General features: G+C 37.1%; 1 protein-coding gene across 2 annotated transcripts in view; it reads right to left on the reverse strand.

Annotated features, from left to right (window-relative positions):
- Positions 1-226: 226 nt before the first annotated feature.
- Positions 227-19,961, reverse strand: part of NUDCD1 (NudC domain containing 1) — a 93,384-nt gene continuing 73,649 nt past the window's right edge. For both annotated transcript variants that reach the window (XM_088844760.1, XM_055431700.2), the window contains 2 exons: positions 3,854-4,013; positions 227-1,901 (listed from right to left, as the gene is read on the reverse strand). In XM_088844760.1, coding sequence (XP_088700886.1) covers positions 1,609-1,901; positions 3,854-4,013 — 453 coding nt within the window. In that variant the 3' untranslated portion in view covers positions 227-1,608. The remainder of the gene's footprint in view (positions 1,902-3,853; positions 4,014-19,961) is intronic.

A 19,961-nucleotide genomic window follows, 5' to 3' on the forward strand; every position in this document is an offset into this window, starting at 1 on the left:
ACTTAAATCTGTCACATAACAAAAGCTTTCAACAGTTCACCATCTAAATAATCTTTTGTTTCACTGAATTTTACAATGATACTAAAAAGTTCTGGAAATATCACCAGTTTGGTTTTTGGCCCAGCCATACATTTTCCCCCTCTCTGTTCATGATCTCATGGTGCTTGATAGCAATCTAGTCTGTCTCTTTCCTAGTATTACTGTCATTACCAGTTCTTAGGCCCTTTCCCAAATTTGTATCAAGTAGCCCAATAATTCTCTCCAGGAAAATGCATTCTGACAAAGTGTTGAAACATGAATGTAATCCCCATCTTTTCCCTCCCTTTCTGTCTCTCAAACTTATTTTTCCTTCTTTCACTAAAACTTAATCCAGCCAAACACTTGTCTAGACAGGCAAGAGATATGTTGGGAACAAATGTTTCTGATCTTGTATCTCTTTTCTTTACTGTCTCAATCTAAAATCTCAATTCTCCTATTATAAAAGTTAATTTGACACTTATGTAAGAAGCATACAAAAATGGTATAAAAGTAAACAATTTCCCAGGTAAATGCACACCAAAAAAAATCCAAGAAAATAATGTAAGAAACTAAAATTCATAGCAAGACATATTTAATGTATAAATAAGATTACTTTCTAAACTGTAGAATTACAGGGAGAACTACAAGGATAAATGATAATTTGTATGGTAAACTGTTATATTAATGGTTTCCAGTGAATCATTCCATCTGCTATCTATCTGTAACCTTGTATGCTCACCTCTCACACTGACTCTAGACTTGGCTACTTGCTTTGTTCAACTGAAGATGAGCAAATACGATGCAAGTACAGGCTTGATAAATTCTTGTACATTAGAGAATTGCTCTCTTGTAATGTTTTCTCTGTTATGGGAAAAAACACAGTCTAGCTTACTGGAGGAGGAGAGGCCATGCAGAACAGAGACAGTCAAATCACTGAACCATGAAAAATTATAAAATATCCTGTTTTAAACCACTGAGTTTTAGATTGGTTTATTACATAGCAATGGGTAAGAGCTACACTTTGTAGAACCTATCATGTCTATCTATTCAGTGGAAGACCAAGTGGATTTATAAAAGTTAAAGCTATACTTATTTTGAAAAAACACCTCAAGTCTCTTCTGCAAACTTTAACAATATTAGACCTGCTGTACCTGTTATACATCCCCCTCTATTCCAGCTATTCGGTCTATTTAAAATTATATACAAGAATCAACATGTTAACTATTATCCCATTGGTATAGAAGTAGAAACTATATCAGCAAACAGAGTACATGATAAATATTTTTGTTTAAACAATGAACGGTACATCTTTCATATAAAAGATGAGATTCTAGCCTGTTTTTTAAAAATTATACTTGCTAACATTATCTTTACATTTTTTACAGAAGCTGTTTTCTCTAAATTTGCAGCTTCATTCCATAGCTTTTATAGACACATAAATTGCAAATATATTCCAATATCCTTTTAAAAATTCATACAAGGTAATTTTATTTAACATAGTAAAACTTAACAGATTATAGCAAAACTGCTCAGCCTTCCAGCTACCACTGAATACTTTGGCAGTACAGAGAAGCCAACGCATTGGAGTAATTAATTTTCTGTATTTACCTTTATTAAAAAGAGGTTTTTGGTAGTGAGGACAAATAATCTCTCATTTGTTGCTTGAAAGCCTAAAATAGGATCATTGGTCTCTAGACTTGCTACCTGCTGCTTAGCAACCTGCCCTACTTGCCTGCCTTCTTTCCTATTGTAAAGTACGGTGGACATGGGAGTGGGCTGACGGTAGATGAAAACTCGTCGAAGGCACTCGCAAAGGGCTGCATAGGAGTAATTTGGCGCACAGGCAAAAAATTTTTTGTCTCTCTTTGATGCTTGGACATAGCCTGCCAAGAAATATGAGACAAAAAAGAAAAACTATATATTAAATAGAAGGGGGAAAAATGGTGATTTAACATTTACTATTTCATTAATTTTATTACAAATTGAAATTACTAAATAAAAATATACACCATAGATATTCAACAATGGTTAAATTCTGAACCAATAATGACTAGCCACAATCAATCTTTCCCAAATGGTGCATAAAGCACTGATTCCTAAGGAACAAAACAGTGTTTCATTCATCTCGTCAAGAAAAGCACAACATATTTCCCATATAATTTCCAGAAATAATTAAAAAATCTAACACATTAAACATGCCAAACTATCTTTAAAGGAGAATTTAACAACTGAGTACATCGATCACAGAGATGGCATTACAGCATCTTTTTTTTTCTTACCAAATAAATGGGAAAATGTTTAGAGGATGTTATTACAAAGTTATTTCAGGAGTGTGTGCATAATGCATTCTCACTTTGTATATTATCAGTGGTATTTTTATAATCAACACCAACACAGTAACAGGATTTGTTGTACTTCACCTCCCAGAAGTAGAGCCTTCAGATCAAAACAAAATCAAAAAGAAAATTCAAATATCTAATTTAAAAATTCCATCAGGATAACCTTTGAAAACTAAACTTTGAGAAAACAATCTTTTAAAAATTTATCTTTAGAGCCTAAAAGGGCCTTTATGTTCTAAAGTATAAATCAGCAATTTTCAGGTTGGGATATGATTACTGAATGTTAAAATGTGAGACAGGAAGTATAACACTAATATAAATTGAAACCTCACCAAACAATGAATGACCAGAGGAACCCTGAGCACAGGCAGATCAATGCTGGTTTTTAAAAAATTAAGCAGGGCTTGAGGATGAAAGAGTAGAAGGACACAGACACCTATCTGAGAGCCCAGAATTAACTCTCCAGGTTGATTTTGACAAAATAATGTATATAACATCTCAAGACTACATATCTAATGTAATGCTGATTTAACTCAAGCATAATAGAATTCCATTAAACTAGGATTTTGGGATACAAAAGGATCGGAAAATTAAGATAAAGTTTTCCTCTTTAAAAAAATAAAAAATCAGGAATTTTAGTAGAAAGGCTAGAAATTATCTGGCTAAATTATTCAAACTATTTCAGGTCATAAAAATCCATTTGGAGTCTGAATTAACCACATTAACAGCCTATATTACTAACTGTAAGGGACAACTGAAAAAATATCTTCTATAATTAGGGTTGTGCATATATAGCAATCAAAATGCATAGTTTTATTTCCTGCTGGCAGTTTAAAATAACCTTTCAATAAAGCAATAGCTGTGGTTAATTCACATTAAAAAATTTCTCCCACAATACTAATGTAGTTTGACATTAAATCAATTATTGCATAAGTCTACAATTATGTAGTTCAAAATGTTTCAAGTCCTACCAGTATTTCCCTTCTATCCTACAGAATAAATTTCATTTCTGCATCACCATTTTCCCTACGTGTTTGCATTATAATGGTTCTGTTTCACACTTAAGTTCCAAGAAAGAGGTCTCCTAATGTGCTTTTTAACCTTAGAGCAATTCTATGATTACAGAAGACTACTCTGAAGAAACCTGAATACAAGTTCCATGTAGTGTATTGCCAAGCCCCCTGTTCATATTCTAATACTGTACAGCTTAGCTAGAATAAGAAGTAATTGATCAGAATGATTCAAGTGGTTAGATAAACACTCTGATTTCTATTCTGTTCTGATCTTCTGCACAAACATAAAAACAAATTAGTCCTACTGTTCCAAAAGTACTAACATTCATCAACTATGTACAAGCAACCAAATTATAGCACAAGTAAATCCAACTGTAATTAGGACAGCTCAAATTTAAACAAACAAAAAAAAGAAACTTAGAAGAAAAAAAAACGACTAAGTTTTAATATAATGTCAAAGACTGTCAAAGAGCTTGCTTATACCTAAGGCATTGAAGGTTGCAATATGCTCCCACATATCATCTTGTTTGCTGGAGTGTGGCTGCCAGAGCAAGGCATCAACATCATGGCGCAAACAGAAGCAGGGCATTTCTTTAGGATCCGCTATGACAGAGAAAAGGTACTGGTTGCTTCCAAGATTCACCTAAAATAAAAAGTGACCAAAAAAAAAAAATCATTTACTCAACAACAAATTATTGTAATTAATAATAATGATGACAACTGACACACAGAACTACATGTCAGCAACTGTTCTAAACTTTTTTTCATACCTTATCTCATTACCTCTTCATAATGCCCCTGGGAGAAATGTGCTAACGTTAGGTCTATCTTAAAGCTGAGGACAACTTTTAAACTTGCCCATGGTCAGTCTGGTAAGAAGCTATGCAGCTAACATTGAATCCAGAGTCAATGTTCTTAACCACTGCACTATATATACTACTTCTCAACTGTTAGTAACTCATTTAAAACATAATATAAAGCACCAATTTTATAAGCAGAATATATTTTAAGCCACAATACAAATATGAAGTTTAGAAACGCTAACTTGCAATAATAACTACCAGGAACGATAGTTACTATGATTTATGAGCACAGTCTATATGTCCAGGCATATTATAAACAACCTCAGTAACCCACAAGGCTGTCACTCTCTTTATAGATACTTGAGGGAGCTTGAGTTACCTGTTCTAGGCTACACAGAAAAACCACAATGCTGGGGTTAAAAATTCAGATCTGTTTACAAGTTATTAACTTCATACTGTCTATTTATAGTAAAATTTAAAGAATGTTTATTATGTTAAAAATTTTATGGCAATATTGATGGTTAAAGGAATTCATTTAATACAAACTCATCAGGTTGAGACTCATAATTGAATTCCATCCACAGGAATACTTTTCTTAATGGAAAGAAGTTGCAGTGGTATTTTTCATTACAAATACTGTTTACTGGAGTTAAAAATGCCTAAATAACAGAAATCACACCAAATGTAGAAAACATAAAACACACAGAGTACTTAATACTGAATTGCTTCCATGGGTTTCAGAGCAGACTAGAGAATAAAATGTTGGGTTAAAATGAAAGGTGGAGACCTGTGTTCAGCAGGGAAAGCCGTGAAGTGGCTCTCTACCAGTCTATGGGTCACAGGAGAATCCAGACACACCAGCCCAATCTGTGTTGCCCCAGCAATACCCGGGGATAGGCTTTTGGGAGGGGCCAGTGCTTGTTCTCTACAGAAGGGGGACAGGCACACAGGGTTCAGAGACTATTTCTTCTCTTTGTGTCCCTTTGCTCCTGAGAATCACTACTAAGTGAGGTCTACTTTCAAAATCACTGCCAACTAACTGGCCTTTTATGTTACATTTTATCGTAAGTTTTACTGTCCAATTCTATTTTTTCTGTAGTTTCAACTGCATTTCTATTGCTTTCAGTTTTACTGCCTACATCCGCTGGATCATGGAGAAAGCAAGAGAGTTTCAGAAAAACATCTATTTCTGCTTCATTGACTATGCCAAAGCCTTTGACTGTGTGGATCACAATAAACTGTGGAACATTCTGAAAGAGATGGGAATCCCAGACCACCTGACCTGCCTCTTGAGAAACCTGTATGCAGGTCAGGAAGCAACAGTTAGAACCGGTCATGGAACAACAGACTGGTTCCAAATAGGAAAAGGAGTGCGTCAAGGTTGTATATTGTCACCTTGCTTATTTAACTTATATGCTGAGTACATCATGAGGAACGCTGGGCTGGAAGAAGCACAAGCTGGAATCAAGATTGCTGGGAGAAATATCAATAACCTCAGATATGCAGATGACACTACCCTTATGGCAGAAAGTGAAGAGGAACTCAAAAGCCTCTTGATGAAAGTGAAAGAGGAGAGTGAAAAGGTTGGCTTGAAGCTCAACATTCAGAAAACAAAGATCATGGCATCTGGTCCCATCACTTCATGGGAAATAGATGGAAAAACAGTGGAAACAGTGTCAGACTTTGTTTTTTTGGGCTCCAAAATCACTGCAGATGCTGATTGCAGCCATGAAATTAAAAGACGCTTGCTCCTTGGAAGGAAAGTTATGACCAACCTTGATAGTATATTAAAAAGCAGAGACATTACTTTGCCGACCAAGGTCCGTCTAGTCAAGGCAATGGTTTTTCCCGTGGTCATGTATGGATGTGAGAGTTGGACTGTGAAGAAAGCTGATCGCCGAAGAATCGATGCTTTTGAACTGTGGTGTTGGAGAAGACTCTTGAGAGTCCCTTATACTGCAAGGAGATCCAACCAGTCCATTCTAAAGGAGATCAATCCTGGATGTTCATTGGAGGGACTGATGCTAAAGCTGAAACTGCAATACTTTGGCCACCTCATGCGACGAGTTGACTCACTGGAAAAGAGTCTGATGCTGGGAAAGGTTGGGGGCGGGAGGAGAAGGGGACGACGGAGAATGAGATGGCTGGATGGCATCACCAACTCTGTGGACATGAGTTTGAGTGTACTCCGGGAGTTGGTGATGGACAGGGAGGCCTGGCGTGCTGTGATTCATGGGGTCGCGGAGAGTCGGACACGACTGAGCGACTGAACTGAACTGAACTGACTGATGACACACATGTTTCAGCAAATAGTTTGAGGATCTGTGCCCCCCAAAGTGACCAAATTTTCCCTTAAATAAGATCTGGATGCTTTAAATATACCCAAAACCAAGTATCCAGGAGTTTTAAAAACAAATTATAATAAACTAGTCTGATAATTTACTGCGAGACAAAACATTCCCTTTAAATGAGATGATTTACACTTCTATCTTTATGTAGTAAGAGACTGTGATATTCTCAATATTAAAGTCTAGCCTTCCTATTCATTTTAAAATCCAGTAATCCACACAGCTGCAAGGAGATCCAACCAGTCCATTCTAAAGGAGATCAATCCTGGGTGTTCATTGGAAGGACTGATGCTAAAGCTGAAACTGCAATACTTTGGCCACCTCATGCGACAAGTTGACTCACTGGAAAAGACTCTGATGCTGGGAAAGGTTGGGGGCGGGAGGAGAAGGGGACGACAGTAAGTTGACTCACTGGAAAAGACTCTGATGCTGGGAAAGGTTGGGGGCGGGAGGAGAAGGGGACGACAGAATGAGATGGCTGGATGGCATCACCGACTCTATGGACATGAGTTTGAGTGAACTCCGGGAGTTGGTGATGGACAGGGAGACCTGGCATGCTGTGATTCATGGGGTTGCAGAGAGTCGGACGCGACTGAGCGACTGAACTGAACTGAACTGAATCCACATGGCTAAATATAAAAGTTAACCCCATTTAAGATGTATGATACTTATTAGATTGTCAGTGGCCACATTAGGAAAAGAAACTTATAATTCCATTCAAAAGTTGCAATAAAAGAGTAGAGAAAGGAACTGCATATAAACACTGCGTTTAAGGTAACACCTAAAAAGTGTTTTCATTTTTCTCATGGTCATTATTGGAATCTCCTGATAATTATTTATACCTTTCACTACTTTTTCTTGCCTCACTGCAATAGCTCAGAGTTCGAGCATGATGATGATAAGGAGTAATGAGGGCAAACACCCTGGCCTGTTACCAATCTTGGGGGAAAGCATTGTTTTTTGTTTTTTTACCATGAAGTACGATGTTAAATCTAGGTTTTTCTAGGAGGCAATTACCTTCAACTCCTAGTTTTCTAAAAATTAAAGGGATGCTAAGTTCTGTCAATTCTTTTTCTGCATCCACTACAATGGTCAAACAGTTTTCTTCTTTAGTCTGATGATATGCTTATTTATGTTGACTGATATCTGAATGCTGATGAATCAGCCTTGAATTCCCTAAGTAATATTTGGTCATGATGTATTACCCTTTTTACTTATGGTTGGATTTCATTTACTAATGTTTTACTGAGGACTTCTGCACCCATATTCACGAGGGATACTGGTTGTTTTTTTTCAGTTTTCTTTTCTTGCCATATCTTTGCTATAAAGGGGTAATACTGGCCTCATAAAACAAGTTGAGAAGGGTTTCTTCCTCTTTCATTTTCTGGAAGTTCGTACAGAATTGGTATTTTTCCTTCATTTGGTATAACACACCAGTGAAGTAACCTAGGTCTGGAGATTTGACACAAGGTTCCTAGCAGTAAATTCAATCTCTTAATGCTTGTCTTTCAAGAAATTAGCTTCACTTAAATTGTCAAATATATGAAAATAGTTATTTTAACATCCCATTATTACACATTAGTGTCTTTTGGACTTGTACTGATGTGTCCATTTTTATTCCTGATAGTAATCTGTGTTGTCTTTTTCCTTGGTTACTATGCCTACTATTTTATCTATTTTGATCTTATCAAAGGACCAGCTGATGATTTCACTGGTTTTATTATTTTTGGTTTTCAGTTTCACTGATTTCTACTCTGTGTAAGTTTCCTTCCTCCTACTTGCTTTAGATTTGGTTTGCTCGTCTCCTAGTTCAAGATGGAAGCTTCAACTAGGGAAAGAATTATTAATCTCATTTAATTCTGCTATGGTCAGAGAACATTCTGTTTGATTCTCACTCTTCTAAATTTCTTGACATCTTATTACCTAGAATATGGTCTATTTTGGTAAGTGGGATTTCAACTAGATGTATGTTACACTATTAGATTATTGCCCCACAGTTCTTGGTTGCTGCTATTGTGTTTTTTAATTCTACCCCACCTCCACCCTCTTTTTTGTTTCAGTTCTGCTAATTTTTACTAAAGTTTACTAGTTTTTTCCTGCTCGTATATATTCAGCCTTTTCAGTGGTGCTGCCTCATCTTCGGTGGTAGTAGAATCCTAATAGTCTACTCTTGGTTTCCTGCCCCTCCCCAGACACAGGGATGGTGTTTAAAAAAAAATTCCCCCCCCCCAGCTGCAGTGGGTATTCTTCTGAGCCCTTAAGATGCTAAGATTTGATGTTCTTCCCTCATCAGCTTAAGGCTTTTGCTACTTGCTTTCCTGCTATCTTCCCTTGTCCCCATTCTTGCTCATCAGGCTCTGGTCAAGGTCCATAAAGAGGATCTATGAATCCCATGGGTTCTATACTTCTTACTAGCTCCCTTTAGGCCTTTAGAGGTTTGTTGAATTCTTCTTACCCACTTAACACAGTAAACCTTTCTTCTTCCCATGTTCAGGTGAACCAGCTCTCCTATGCACTCTCTTCTTGGTGGTACCTATTTTTCCTTTATTTCAAACTTGTTGGTTGCCATGTAACCTCAGATCTCTGATAAATTTTTTTAAGTAATAATTTTACAGATTATCCAGGCTTTTCTTGTTGTTACATTTGGAATGACATTCTTTCATATTCCTACACCCCAGACTGAATTGGAAGTCTCCTGCTTACTGTTTTAAACTTGCCTAAAAAGCAAACCATTTTCAATGAGCAGACCAGTGATAGTTCAATATCCACAAAAGGTTCCCTATACCCAAGTAGGTAAACCATAGGATCTCACAGCTTGGCTTCTCCTAACATAATCAAGTGTAGATAATTAACTAAAAGGAAACCATCTTTTATCCAATAATTTATGAAATGGTTAGATGTGGGGTTTTTTTGGATAGGTGCGTCCCACACTGAATAACAGCTGGCCGAAAACAATAAATTCTATTTGTTAAGTCTAAATGCCAAAAATAAACACATTCATACAGCCAGCAAAGAAGATAAGCAAAAACCATACCCAGAGAGACTACAGTAAGCAGAAATCATAATATGAAGTATAAAGTGACTAACAGTCATTATGAGCAGGAGAAGCAAAGAAGATGATGATGTGATAATAACAGCACAGTACAACAGAGCAAGGGACACTTGATTCTTAAGACAAACAGAATACCTTGTCATCATAATTGTGTTCTATTTTTCTAAACAAAATTTCGCTTCTCTTTTAGGTCTAACTTGCAAAGGCATCTGTTTACAGAATGATCTATTTCTCTGAGATCTAAAGAGATTGTTTCCACTATTCCGTGTAGTCTCCACATATGTTCCCAATAAATATCTATGACTTGAGATAATGAGAGGTTGTCTCTGCTCCTGTAACCTCTAAAAGCCCAGACTAAAGGAGTCTGTCCAAAATAAAAGGAAATCAAAATCAGATTACAAACTGGAGCAAACTAATTTTGCTAATAAGTTAATTAAGTGAATGAAAATGAAGTGCAAAAGTGTAAAGGTACAATGAAAATTACATGCACTTTTATATGCAACAGAAACAAAAAAATTTACGTAGAAAATGTCTGAAGAACAACAAACATATCATTAATTTGAAGCAGCAGGGAAATAAAGTATTTGGCATGGGCAATAACCTGTAAGAATCAAGAACAAGATGTCCAATTCAAAGGGAAAAATCTGCAACTTAGAACACTCAGCAAGATTATCATTTAAAATAGGGGAAAGAGTGAATTTCTCAGAGAAGCAGAAACTAAAAGAGTACAGCAATACTAAAGCTATCCTAAAAGAAATACTGAAAGGTCCTCTCTAAACAGAAAAGCAGCAAGAAAATATACGAAAAAGGAAATCACAACCAGAAAGTAAACCACTTAAGCCAGTATACACATCAAAAAGGAAAAGCATGATGTATTTGTGAAAGTGATTATAAACACAAGGAAGAGCAAAAGCATAAACAAAGATGTAAAAGATAGCAAAATGACAAAATGTGGGTAGGCAAAGTAAGAAAACACGGGTGAAGAGAGTAAGGGAATGTATGGACAGACTTTTTTTTTAAGGATGTGTTTGAACCTATTGTCTAAACGGGAAACTACAGGAAGCAGTATACATACTTGAAAAGCAGGGTAACCACAAATCATAAACATACAATAGATTCGAAAAAACCAAAAAGAGAACTACAACCATAAAATGAAATCATCAAATCACTAAAAGGAAAAAGGAAAGAAAAAAGAACAAAGAAACAGAATCAACTGGAAAACAGTTTAAAATGGCAATAAATATATAGTTAAATGTCAACGGACTGAATGCTCCAATCAAAAGACACAAAATAAAACTGGGTTAAAAAACAAGAGCCTACAGTATGCTGCATACAAAAGACCCACTTTAGGACAAAGGACAGACTGAAAGTGAAGGGATAGAAAAAGATATTTCATACAAATAGAAATGACAGGAAAACAGGGGTTGCAATACTTATATCAAGCAAAACAGAGGCCACAAAGAAGGACACAATATAAAGGAGGATAATGATAAAAGGATCAGGATCAATTTAAGAAGAGAATTTTATACTCGTCAGCATATATGCACCTAATATAGGAACACCCAAGTACAGGAAACAAATACTAACAGACATAAGAGAAAACTAATGGGAATACAATAATATCAACAGTAGGAGACTTTACCACCCCCTCACATCAATGTACAGATCTTCTAGACAGAAAATCAATAAAGCAACAGATATCCTAACTGACACAAGAGAACAGTTAGAGTTAATTGATATTTTCAAGATCAGTTCAGTCGCTCAGTCATGTCTGACTCCTTGCAAACCCATGGACTGCAGAACGCTGGGCTTCCCTGTTCATCACCAACTTCCGGAAATTGCTCAAACTCATGTCCGGTGAGTCAGTGATGCCACTCAAACATCTTATCCTCTGTTATCCCCTTCTCTTCCCACCTTCAACCTTTCCCAGCATCAGGGTGTTTTCCAATGAGTCAGTTCTTCTCATCAGGTGGCCAAAGTATTGGAGTTTCAGTATCAGTCCTTCCAATCAATATTCAGGACTGATTTCCTTTAGGATTGACTGGCTTGTTCTCCTTGCAGTCCAAGTGACTCTCAAGAGTCTTCAACACCACAGTTCAAAAGCATCAATTCTTCGGCGCTCAGTTTTCTTTACAGTCCAACTTTCACATCCATACATGACTACTGGAAAAACCATAGCTTTGACTAGATGGACCTCTGTCAAAAAGTAATGTCTGCTTTCTAATATGCTGTCCAAGTTGGTCATAACTTTTCTTCCAAGGAGCAAGTGTCTTTTAATTTCATGGCTGCAGTCACCATCTGCAGTGATTTTGGAGCCCAAAAAAGTAGTCTCTCACTGTTTCCACTGTTTCCCCATCTATTTGCCATGAACTGATGGGATCAGATGCCAAAATTTTAGTTTTCTGAAAGTTGAGTTTTAAGCCAACATTTTCACTCTTCTCTTTCACTTTCATCAAGAGGCTCTTTAGTTCTTCTTTGCTTTCTGCCACAAGGGTGGTGTCATCTGTGTATCTGAGGTTATTGATATTTCTCCTGGCAATCTTGATTCCAGCTGGTGCTTCATCCAGCCTGGCATTTCTCATGATGTACTCTGCACAGAAGTTAAATAAGTAGGGTGACAATATATAGCCTTGACCTACTCCCTTGCTGACTTGGAATCAGTCTGTTGTTCCATGTCCAATTCTAACTGCTGCTTCTTGACCTGCATACAGATTTCTCAGGAGGCAGGTCATGTGGTCTGGTATTCCCATCTCTTTAAGAATTTTCCAAGTTTGTTGTGATCCACACAGTCAAAGACTTTGGCATAGTTCACAAAGCAGAAGTAGATGTTTTTCTGGAACTCTCTTGCTTTTTCTATGATCCAACAGATGTTGACAATTTGACCTCTGGTTCCTCTAGTTTGTCTAAATCTAGCTTGAACATCTGGAAGTTCACGTTTCACATACTATTGAAGCCTGGCTTGGAGAATTCTGAGCATTACTTTGCTAGCATGTGAGATGAGTACAACTGTGCAGTAGTTTAAACATTCTTTGGCATTGGCTTTCTTTGGGATTGGAATGAAAACTCACCTTTTCCAGTCCTGTGGCCAATGATGAGTTTTCCAGATTTCTTGGCATATTGAGTGCAATACTTTCACAGCATCATCTTTTAGGATTTGAAACAGCTCAACTGGAATTCCACCACCTCCACTAGCTTTCTTTATTCATAGTGATGCTTCTAAGGCCCACTTGACTTCACATTCCAGGAGGTCTGGCTCTAGATAAGTGATCACCTCATCATGGTTATCTTTTTTTGTACAGTTCTTCTGTGTATTCTTGCCACCTCTTCTTAATATCTTCTGCTTCTGTTAGGTCCATATCGTTTCTGTCCTTTACTGTGCCCATCTTTGCATGAAATGTTCCCTTGGTATCTCTAATTTTCTTGAAGAGATCTCTAGTCTTTCCCATACTATTGTTTTCCTCTATTTCTTCACACTGATCACTGAGGAAGGCTTTCTTATCTCTCCTTGCTATTCTTTTGGAACTTTGCATTCAGATGGGTATATCTTTCCTTTTCTCCTTTGCCCTTAGTTTCTCTTCTTTTCTCAGCTATTTGTAACGCCTCCCCAGACAACCATTTTGCTTTTCGCATTTCTGTTTCTTGGAAATGGTCTTGATCACTGCCTCCTGTACAATGTCACGAACCTCTGTCCATAGTTTTTCAGGTGCTCTATCAGATCTAATCCTTTGAATCTATTTGTCACTTCCACTGTATAATCGTAAGGGATTTGATTTAGATCATACCTGAATGGTCTAGTGGTTTTCCCTACTTTCCTCAATTTAAGTCTGAATTCGGCAATTTTAAAATATTTTTAAGATATTACACCCAAAAATACAGAATACATATTCAAGTAGGCATGGAACATTCTCTAGAACCGCCTATAATCTAGGGTACAAAGCTCAACAAATTTATGAGTATAAAAATTATCTCAAGCATCTTTGCTGACTACAATGGCATGAAAGTGAAATCAACCACAGGAAAATAAATGAGGGGAAAAAAATTAACTAGTAGTATGGTGTTTAGTCTCCATGTAAACAGAAAATAAATACCTTGAGACAAACGACAGTCAGAATCATACAAAATCTATGGGATACAGCAAAAGCAGTTATGAGAACAGTTCTTAGATATCAGTTCAGTTCAGTTCAGTTGCTCAGTCGTGTCCGACTCTCTGCAACCCCATGAATCACAGCACGCCAGGCCTCCCTGTCCATCACCAACTCCTAGAGTTCACTCAAACTCATGTCCATAGAGTCGGTGATGCCATCCAGCCATCTCATTCTCTGTCATCCCCTTCTCCTCCCGCCCCCAACCTTTCCCAGCATCAGAGTCTTTTCCAGTGAGTCAACTCGTCACATGAGGTGGCCAAAGTATTGGAGTTTCAGCTTTAGCCTCAGTCCTTCCAATGAACACCCAGGATTGATCTCCTTTAGAATGGACTGGTTGGATCTCCTTGCAGTGCAAGGGACTCTCAAGAGTCTTCTCCAGAACCACAGTTCAAAAGCATCAATTCTTCAACGATCAGCTTTCTTCACAGTCCAACTCTCATATCCATTCATGACCACGGGAAAAACCATAGCATTGACTAGATGGACCTTGGTTGGCAAAGTAATGTCTCTGCTTTTTAATATACTATCTAGTTTGGTCATAACTTTCCTTCCAAGGAGTAAGTTTCTTTTAAATTCATGGCTGCAATCAGCATCTGCAGTGATTTTGGAGCCCAAAATAATAAAGTCTGACACTGTTTCCACTGTTTTTCCATCTATTTCCCATGAAGTGATGGGACCAGATGCCATGATCTTTGTTTTCTGAATGTTGAGCTTCAAGCCAACCTTTTCACTCTCCTCTTTCACTTTCATCAAGAGGCTTTTGAGTTCCTCTTCACTTTTTGCCATAAGGGTGGTGTCATCTGCATATCTGAGGTTATTGATATTTCTCCCAGCAATCTTGATTCCAGCTCGTGCTTCTTCCAGCCCAGCGTTCCTCATGATGTACTCTGCATATAAGTTTAAGCAAGGTGACAATATGCAGCCTTGACGTACTCCTTTTCCTATTTGGAACCAGCCTGTTGTTCCATGTACAGTTCTAGATATAGGCCTTCCTAAAAATATAAGAAAAGTCTCAAATAAACCACTTAACTTACCACCTAAAAGAATGAGAAAAAGAACAAACAAAACTTAAACTCAGCAGAAGGAAGGAAATAATAAAGATCAGAGAGGAAATAAAATCAATAAAACCAAGATTTGGTTCTTTGAAAGAGTAAACAAAACTGGAAAACTTCGGGCTAGGTTCACCAAGAAGAAATGAGAGAGAACCCACATAAAATAAGAAATTAAAGAGGAGAAATATCAACTGATACTGCAAAAATACAAAAAAGAAAAACAAACATAATAGAATACTATGAACAATTACATGTCAACAAATTCGACAACCTAGAAGAAATGGACAAATTTCTAGAAATGTACAGCCCACCAAAACTCAATCAAAAAGAAACAGGCAATTTGAACAGACCAATCACTAAAGTGAAATACAATCTGTACTAAAGAAACTTTCTACAAAACAAAAGTCAAAGAACAGAGGGCTTCACAGGCAAATTCTACCAAACATATAAAGAACTACTGAAACTGAAGAGGAGGGAACACTCTCAGAGACATTCCATGAAGTCATCATCATGCTGACACCAAAACCAGACAAAGATACCATTAAAATAGAAAATTACAGACCAATATCTCCGATATAGATGCAACAAAATACTAGTAATTGGAAACCAACAACACATAAAAAAGATCAGACACCACAACTAAGTGGGATTCATCCCAAGGTCACAAGGATGGCTCAACAATCGCAAATCAATCAATTTCAACCATATCAACAAAAAAACGATACAAAAACCACATGGTCGTCTCATTAGAAGCATGAAAAGAAAAGTATTTGACAAAATTCAACATCAATTTATGATAAAAACTCTTGTCAAAGTGGGTATAGAGGGAATATATCTTAACATTAATAAAAGCTATTTATGAGAAACCCATAGGCAATACTTAACAGTGAAAAGCTGAAAGCTTTCACCTTAAATATGTGACAAGACAAAGATACCCACTCTCACCACTTCTATTCTATTTACTCTTGGAATGCTTGGCAGTCAGACAAGAAAGAGAAATAAAAGGTATCTAAATTGGAAGAGGTAAAACTGTTACTATATGCAGATCACATGGTACTATATATAGAAAGCCCTAAAGATTCCACACAAAAAATTACTAGAACTGATAAATGAATTCAGCAAGGTAGCAGGACATAAGATTAACATACAAAAATTGGTTGCATTTCTTTACACCAACAATGAAATATCAGGAAGGGAAAATTAAAAAAAAAAAACCTTTTAAAATCACAAGCCCAAAATAAAATATTTAGGAAAAAGCCTAAGGAGGTGAAAGACTTACACCCTGAAAATTATAAAACATTAATAAAGGAAACTGAAGATGATTCAAAGAAATAGATATATCTTGCTCTTGGATTAGAGAAATTAATATTGTTAAAGTGGCCATACTATTCAAAGCAGTCTACAGATTTAGTGCTGCTGCTAAGTTGCTTCAGTCTTGTCCGACTCTGTGTGACCCCATAGACAGCAGCCCACCAGGCTCCTCTGTTCCTGGAATTCTCCAGGCAAGAACACTGGAGTGGGTTGCCATTTTCTTCTCCAATGCATGAAAGTGAAAAGGGAAAGTGAAGTCACTCAGTCGTGTCTGACTCTTCACAACCCCATGGACTGCAGCCCACCAGGCTCCTCCGTCCATGGGATTTTCCAGGCAAGAGTACTGCAGTGGGTTGCCACTGCCTTCTCCCAGATTTAGTGTAATCCCTATCAAATTACCCATGACATTTTTCACAGAACTACAACAAATTAACTAAAATTTATATGAAATCATAAAAGCCCCAGCAATTGCCAAAGCAATACGGAGGAAAAGAACAAAACAGGAGACATAACCCTTCCAGACTTCAGACAATACAAGAAAACTACAGTGATCAAAACAGTCTGATACTGGCACAAAAAAGAGATCTACAGATCAGTGGAACAGAATAAAGAACCCAGAAATAAACCCATATCCATAAGGTCAATTAATCTTCAACAAAAGTGGTAAGAATATAAAATAGGAGAAAGACAATCTCTTCAGCAAGTGGTGCTGGAAGTTAGAAAGTTGTAAATCAATGAAGTTACAACACACCCTAACACTATGTACAAAACTAAACTCAAAATGGTTTAAAGACTTAAATATAAGACAAGATACCATAAAACTTCTAGAAGAGTTCATAGGCAAAACATTCTCTAACATAAATTGTACCCATATTTTCTTAGGTCAGTCTCCCTAGGCAGAAGAAATAACAATGAAAATAAACAAATGGAACCTTACAAGCATTGCACAGCAAAGGAAACCATAAATAAAAGACAACCCACAGAATGAGAGAAAGTATTTTCAAACAATACAAGCAACAAGCACTTAATTTCTAAAATATATAAGCATCTCATACAACTCAACAACAAAAAAAAACAAAGAACCCAACTGAAAAATGGGAAGACCTAAACAGACATTTGTCCAAAGAAGAAATACAGACAGCCAACAGACACATGAAAAGATGCTCAACATCACTATTAGAGAAATGCAAATCAAAACTATAATGAGGTTCCATCCCATGCCAGTCAGAATGACCATCATGAAAAAGTGTACAAAAAATCATGCCAGAGAGGATGTGGAGTAAAGGAAGCCTGCAACACTGTTGGTGGGAATGTAAGCTGGTGAAGCCACTATGGGAAACAGTATAGTGGTTCCTCAGAAAACTAAAAATAGAACTGCCATACAATCTAGCAGTCCTACTCCTGGGCATATATCCAGACAAAATTATAATTCAAAAAGATACGTGCACTCCTGTGTTCACAGAAGCACTATTCCCAACAGCCAAGACATGGAAACAACCTAAGTGTCCATCAACAGGTGGATGGATAAAATTGTGGAACATATATACAATGGAATACTACTCAGTCATAAAAATGAATAAAATAATGCCATTTGAAGTAACATGAATGCAATTAGAGATTATCATACTAAGTGAAGTAAGTCAGGAAAAGAAAGACAAATACCATATAATATCACTTATATGTGACAACAAAACTGCATAAACAATCCTATCTACAAAAAAGAAACAGACTCACAGGCATAGACAATAGATGTGTGGTTGCCACGGGGGAAGGTGAGTGGGGGAGGGGCAGACTGGGAGTGTGAGGTTAGCAGATGCAAACTATTACACACAGAATGAATAAACAACAAGGTCCTACTACACAGCACAGGGAACTATATTCAATATCCTGGAATAAATGACAATGGAAAAGAATATAAAAAATATATGTGTATAACTGAGTCACTTTGCTGTACAGCAGAAAAATCAACATTAAAAAAAAAAACAGATGCCATAAATCCCACTGAATTCACAACTCTGTTTACTTTGGTAGCTGCAAGTAAAATGGGACAGCAAATAAGAAAGAAGGAAAATGATGTCTTTTGGGGAGGACACTGTCAAAGGTAAGAATAGTATCCAATAGCTTATTAGCAGTGGGAAAAAACAAAAACAAATCATGCAGAACCAGAACTTTTTAATGGAGTAAAGAACCCAACTTAACATCAAATGCTCCTAGGGGTTTTACTGTATAGACATACACAGCATGGTAATTAATGTTCATTCTAATGACATTCAACAATCAATAAAATGTTACTTTCTCTTCAGAATGCTCTATATAAGATTTGGGGTAAATAATAAATTTTCTAAGATTCCATTTTAAAAACAAGCCCTAAAGATAGTTTTAGCACTTAAATGAGAAGAATTTATAGCAGACAATTTATTTAAAAAACTCATTCTTTGTCAATGCCAAATAATCTTATTGCCTTAAAAAAAACCCTCAAATTCATAAAACCCTTTGACCAATAAAATAGAATTCCTAATTTCTTCTATTCTCATGTTTATTATAGAAAAGGTAGCATTTATCTTTGAAGTACCAGTGAAGATTACAATTACAGTAAAATGATGGTAGAGAATCAGCCTGCAATGCAGGAGACCTGGGTCCGGAGAAGGGATGGCAACCCACTCCAGTATCCTTGCCTGGAGAATTCTATGGACAGAGGAGCCTGGCTGGCTACAATACATGGGGTTGAAAAAGAGTCAGAAATGACTGACTTCACTTACTCATTCTCTATAGAAAAACCTGGAACATAAATTTCAAGTAGTCAACTGATCGTCTTTTTCTTCTCTTTGCAATTCTCTTCACTTAGCGATTAAAGACTTCTGAAAATCATGTGTCAAAGTGAAGACATTTAAACAAGCTTTAATCACTGTTATTACCAAATTAAACTGGAAAACAGTATTAAGGAAAAGGTTTTATCTATTCATAAATAATGTATCTCTTGGGAGGTCAGACCAAAAAGTTAATGACAAGAAAACTTAATTTCAATTTCACAGTCTGTACCTCTTGCGACGAGTTGACTCACTGGAAAAGACTCTGATGCTGGGAAAGGTTGGGGGCGGGAGGAGAAGGGGACGACAGAGAATGAGATGGCTGGATGGCATCACCGACTCTGTGGACATGAGTTTGAGTGTATTCCGGGAGTTGGTGATGGACAGGGAGGCCTGGCGTGCTGTGATTCATGGGGTCGCGGAGAGTCGGACACGACTGAGCGACTGAACTGAACTGAACATAGAATAAATTACTAAAATTTACCTTGTTCTTAGGCTTCCCAGGTGGCTCAGGGGTAAAGAATCCATCTGCCAATACAGGAGACTCGGGTTTGATTCCTGAGTCAAGAAGATCCCCTAGAGAAGGAAATGGCAACCCATTCCAGTATTCTCGCCTGGGAAATCTCACGGACAGAGAAGCCTGGTGGGCTATAGTCCATGGGGTAACAAAAGAGTTCGACAAGACTTAAAGACTGAAACAACACCTCTGTTTTTATTCTTACTACCCATGAAGTATTGAGTTGATTTGTATCTAACACTGAATAAGGAAAAACACTCCCCCCGTTCCGCCTTTTTTCTCACAATACTACCACACTCAAAACATTTCTGACACAGATGTATAGGTTTTTTCACATATCCAGCAATCCTCTGACACCAGGTGGGCGTCAGTTAATTCAGTTTTGACACAATCTACGTGGAGGTAGCATCCGATTCCACAGGTTAAGTGCTCAGTCCCACAAGACTCCCCTGCTCCCCCTACCACCCCACTTCAGATGCCAATCACAAATCCCAAGCTGCCACCTATACTTCTGACTGACTGACCATAAATCAAGAATTCCAAAGACCCTCTCTGT

This window comes from Moschus berezovskii, chromosome 16 (assembly GCF_049115385.1).
Source record: "Moschus berezovskii isolate FMDL1 chromosome 16, NW_MosBer_1.0, whole genome shotgun sequence".
Classification (NCBI taxonomy): domain Eukaryota; kingdom Metazoa; phylum Chordata; class Mammalia; order Artiodactyla; family Moschidae; genus Moschus; species Moschus berezovskii.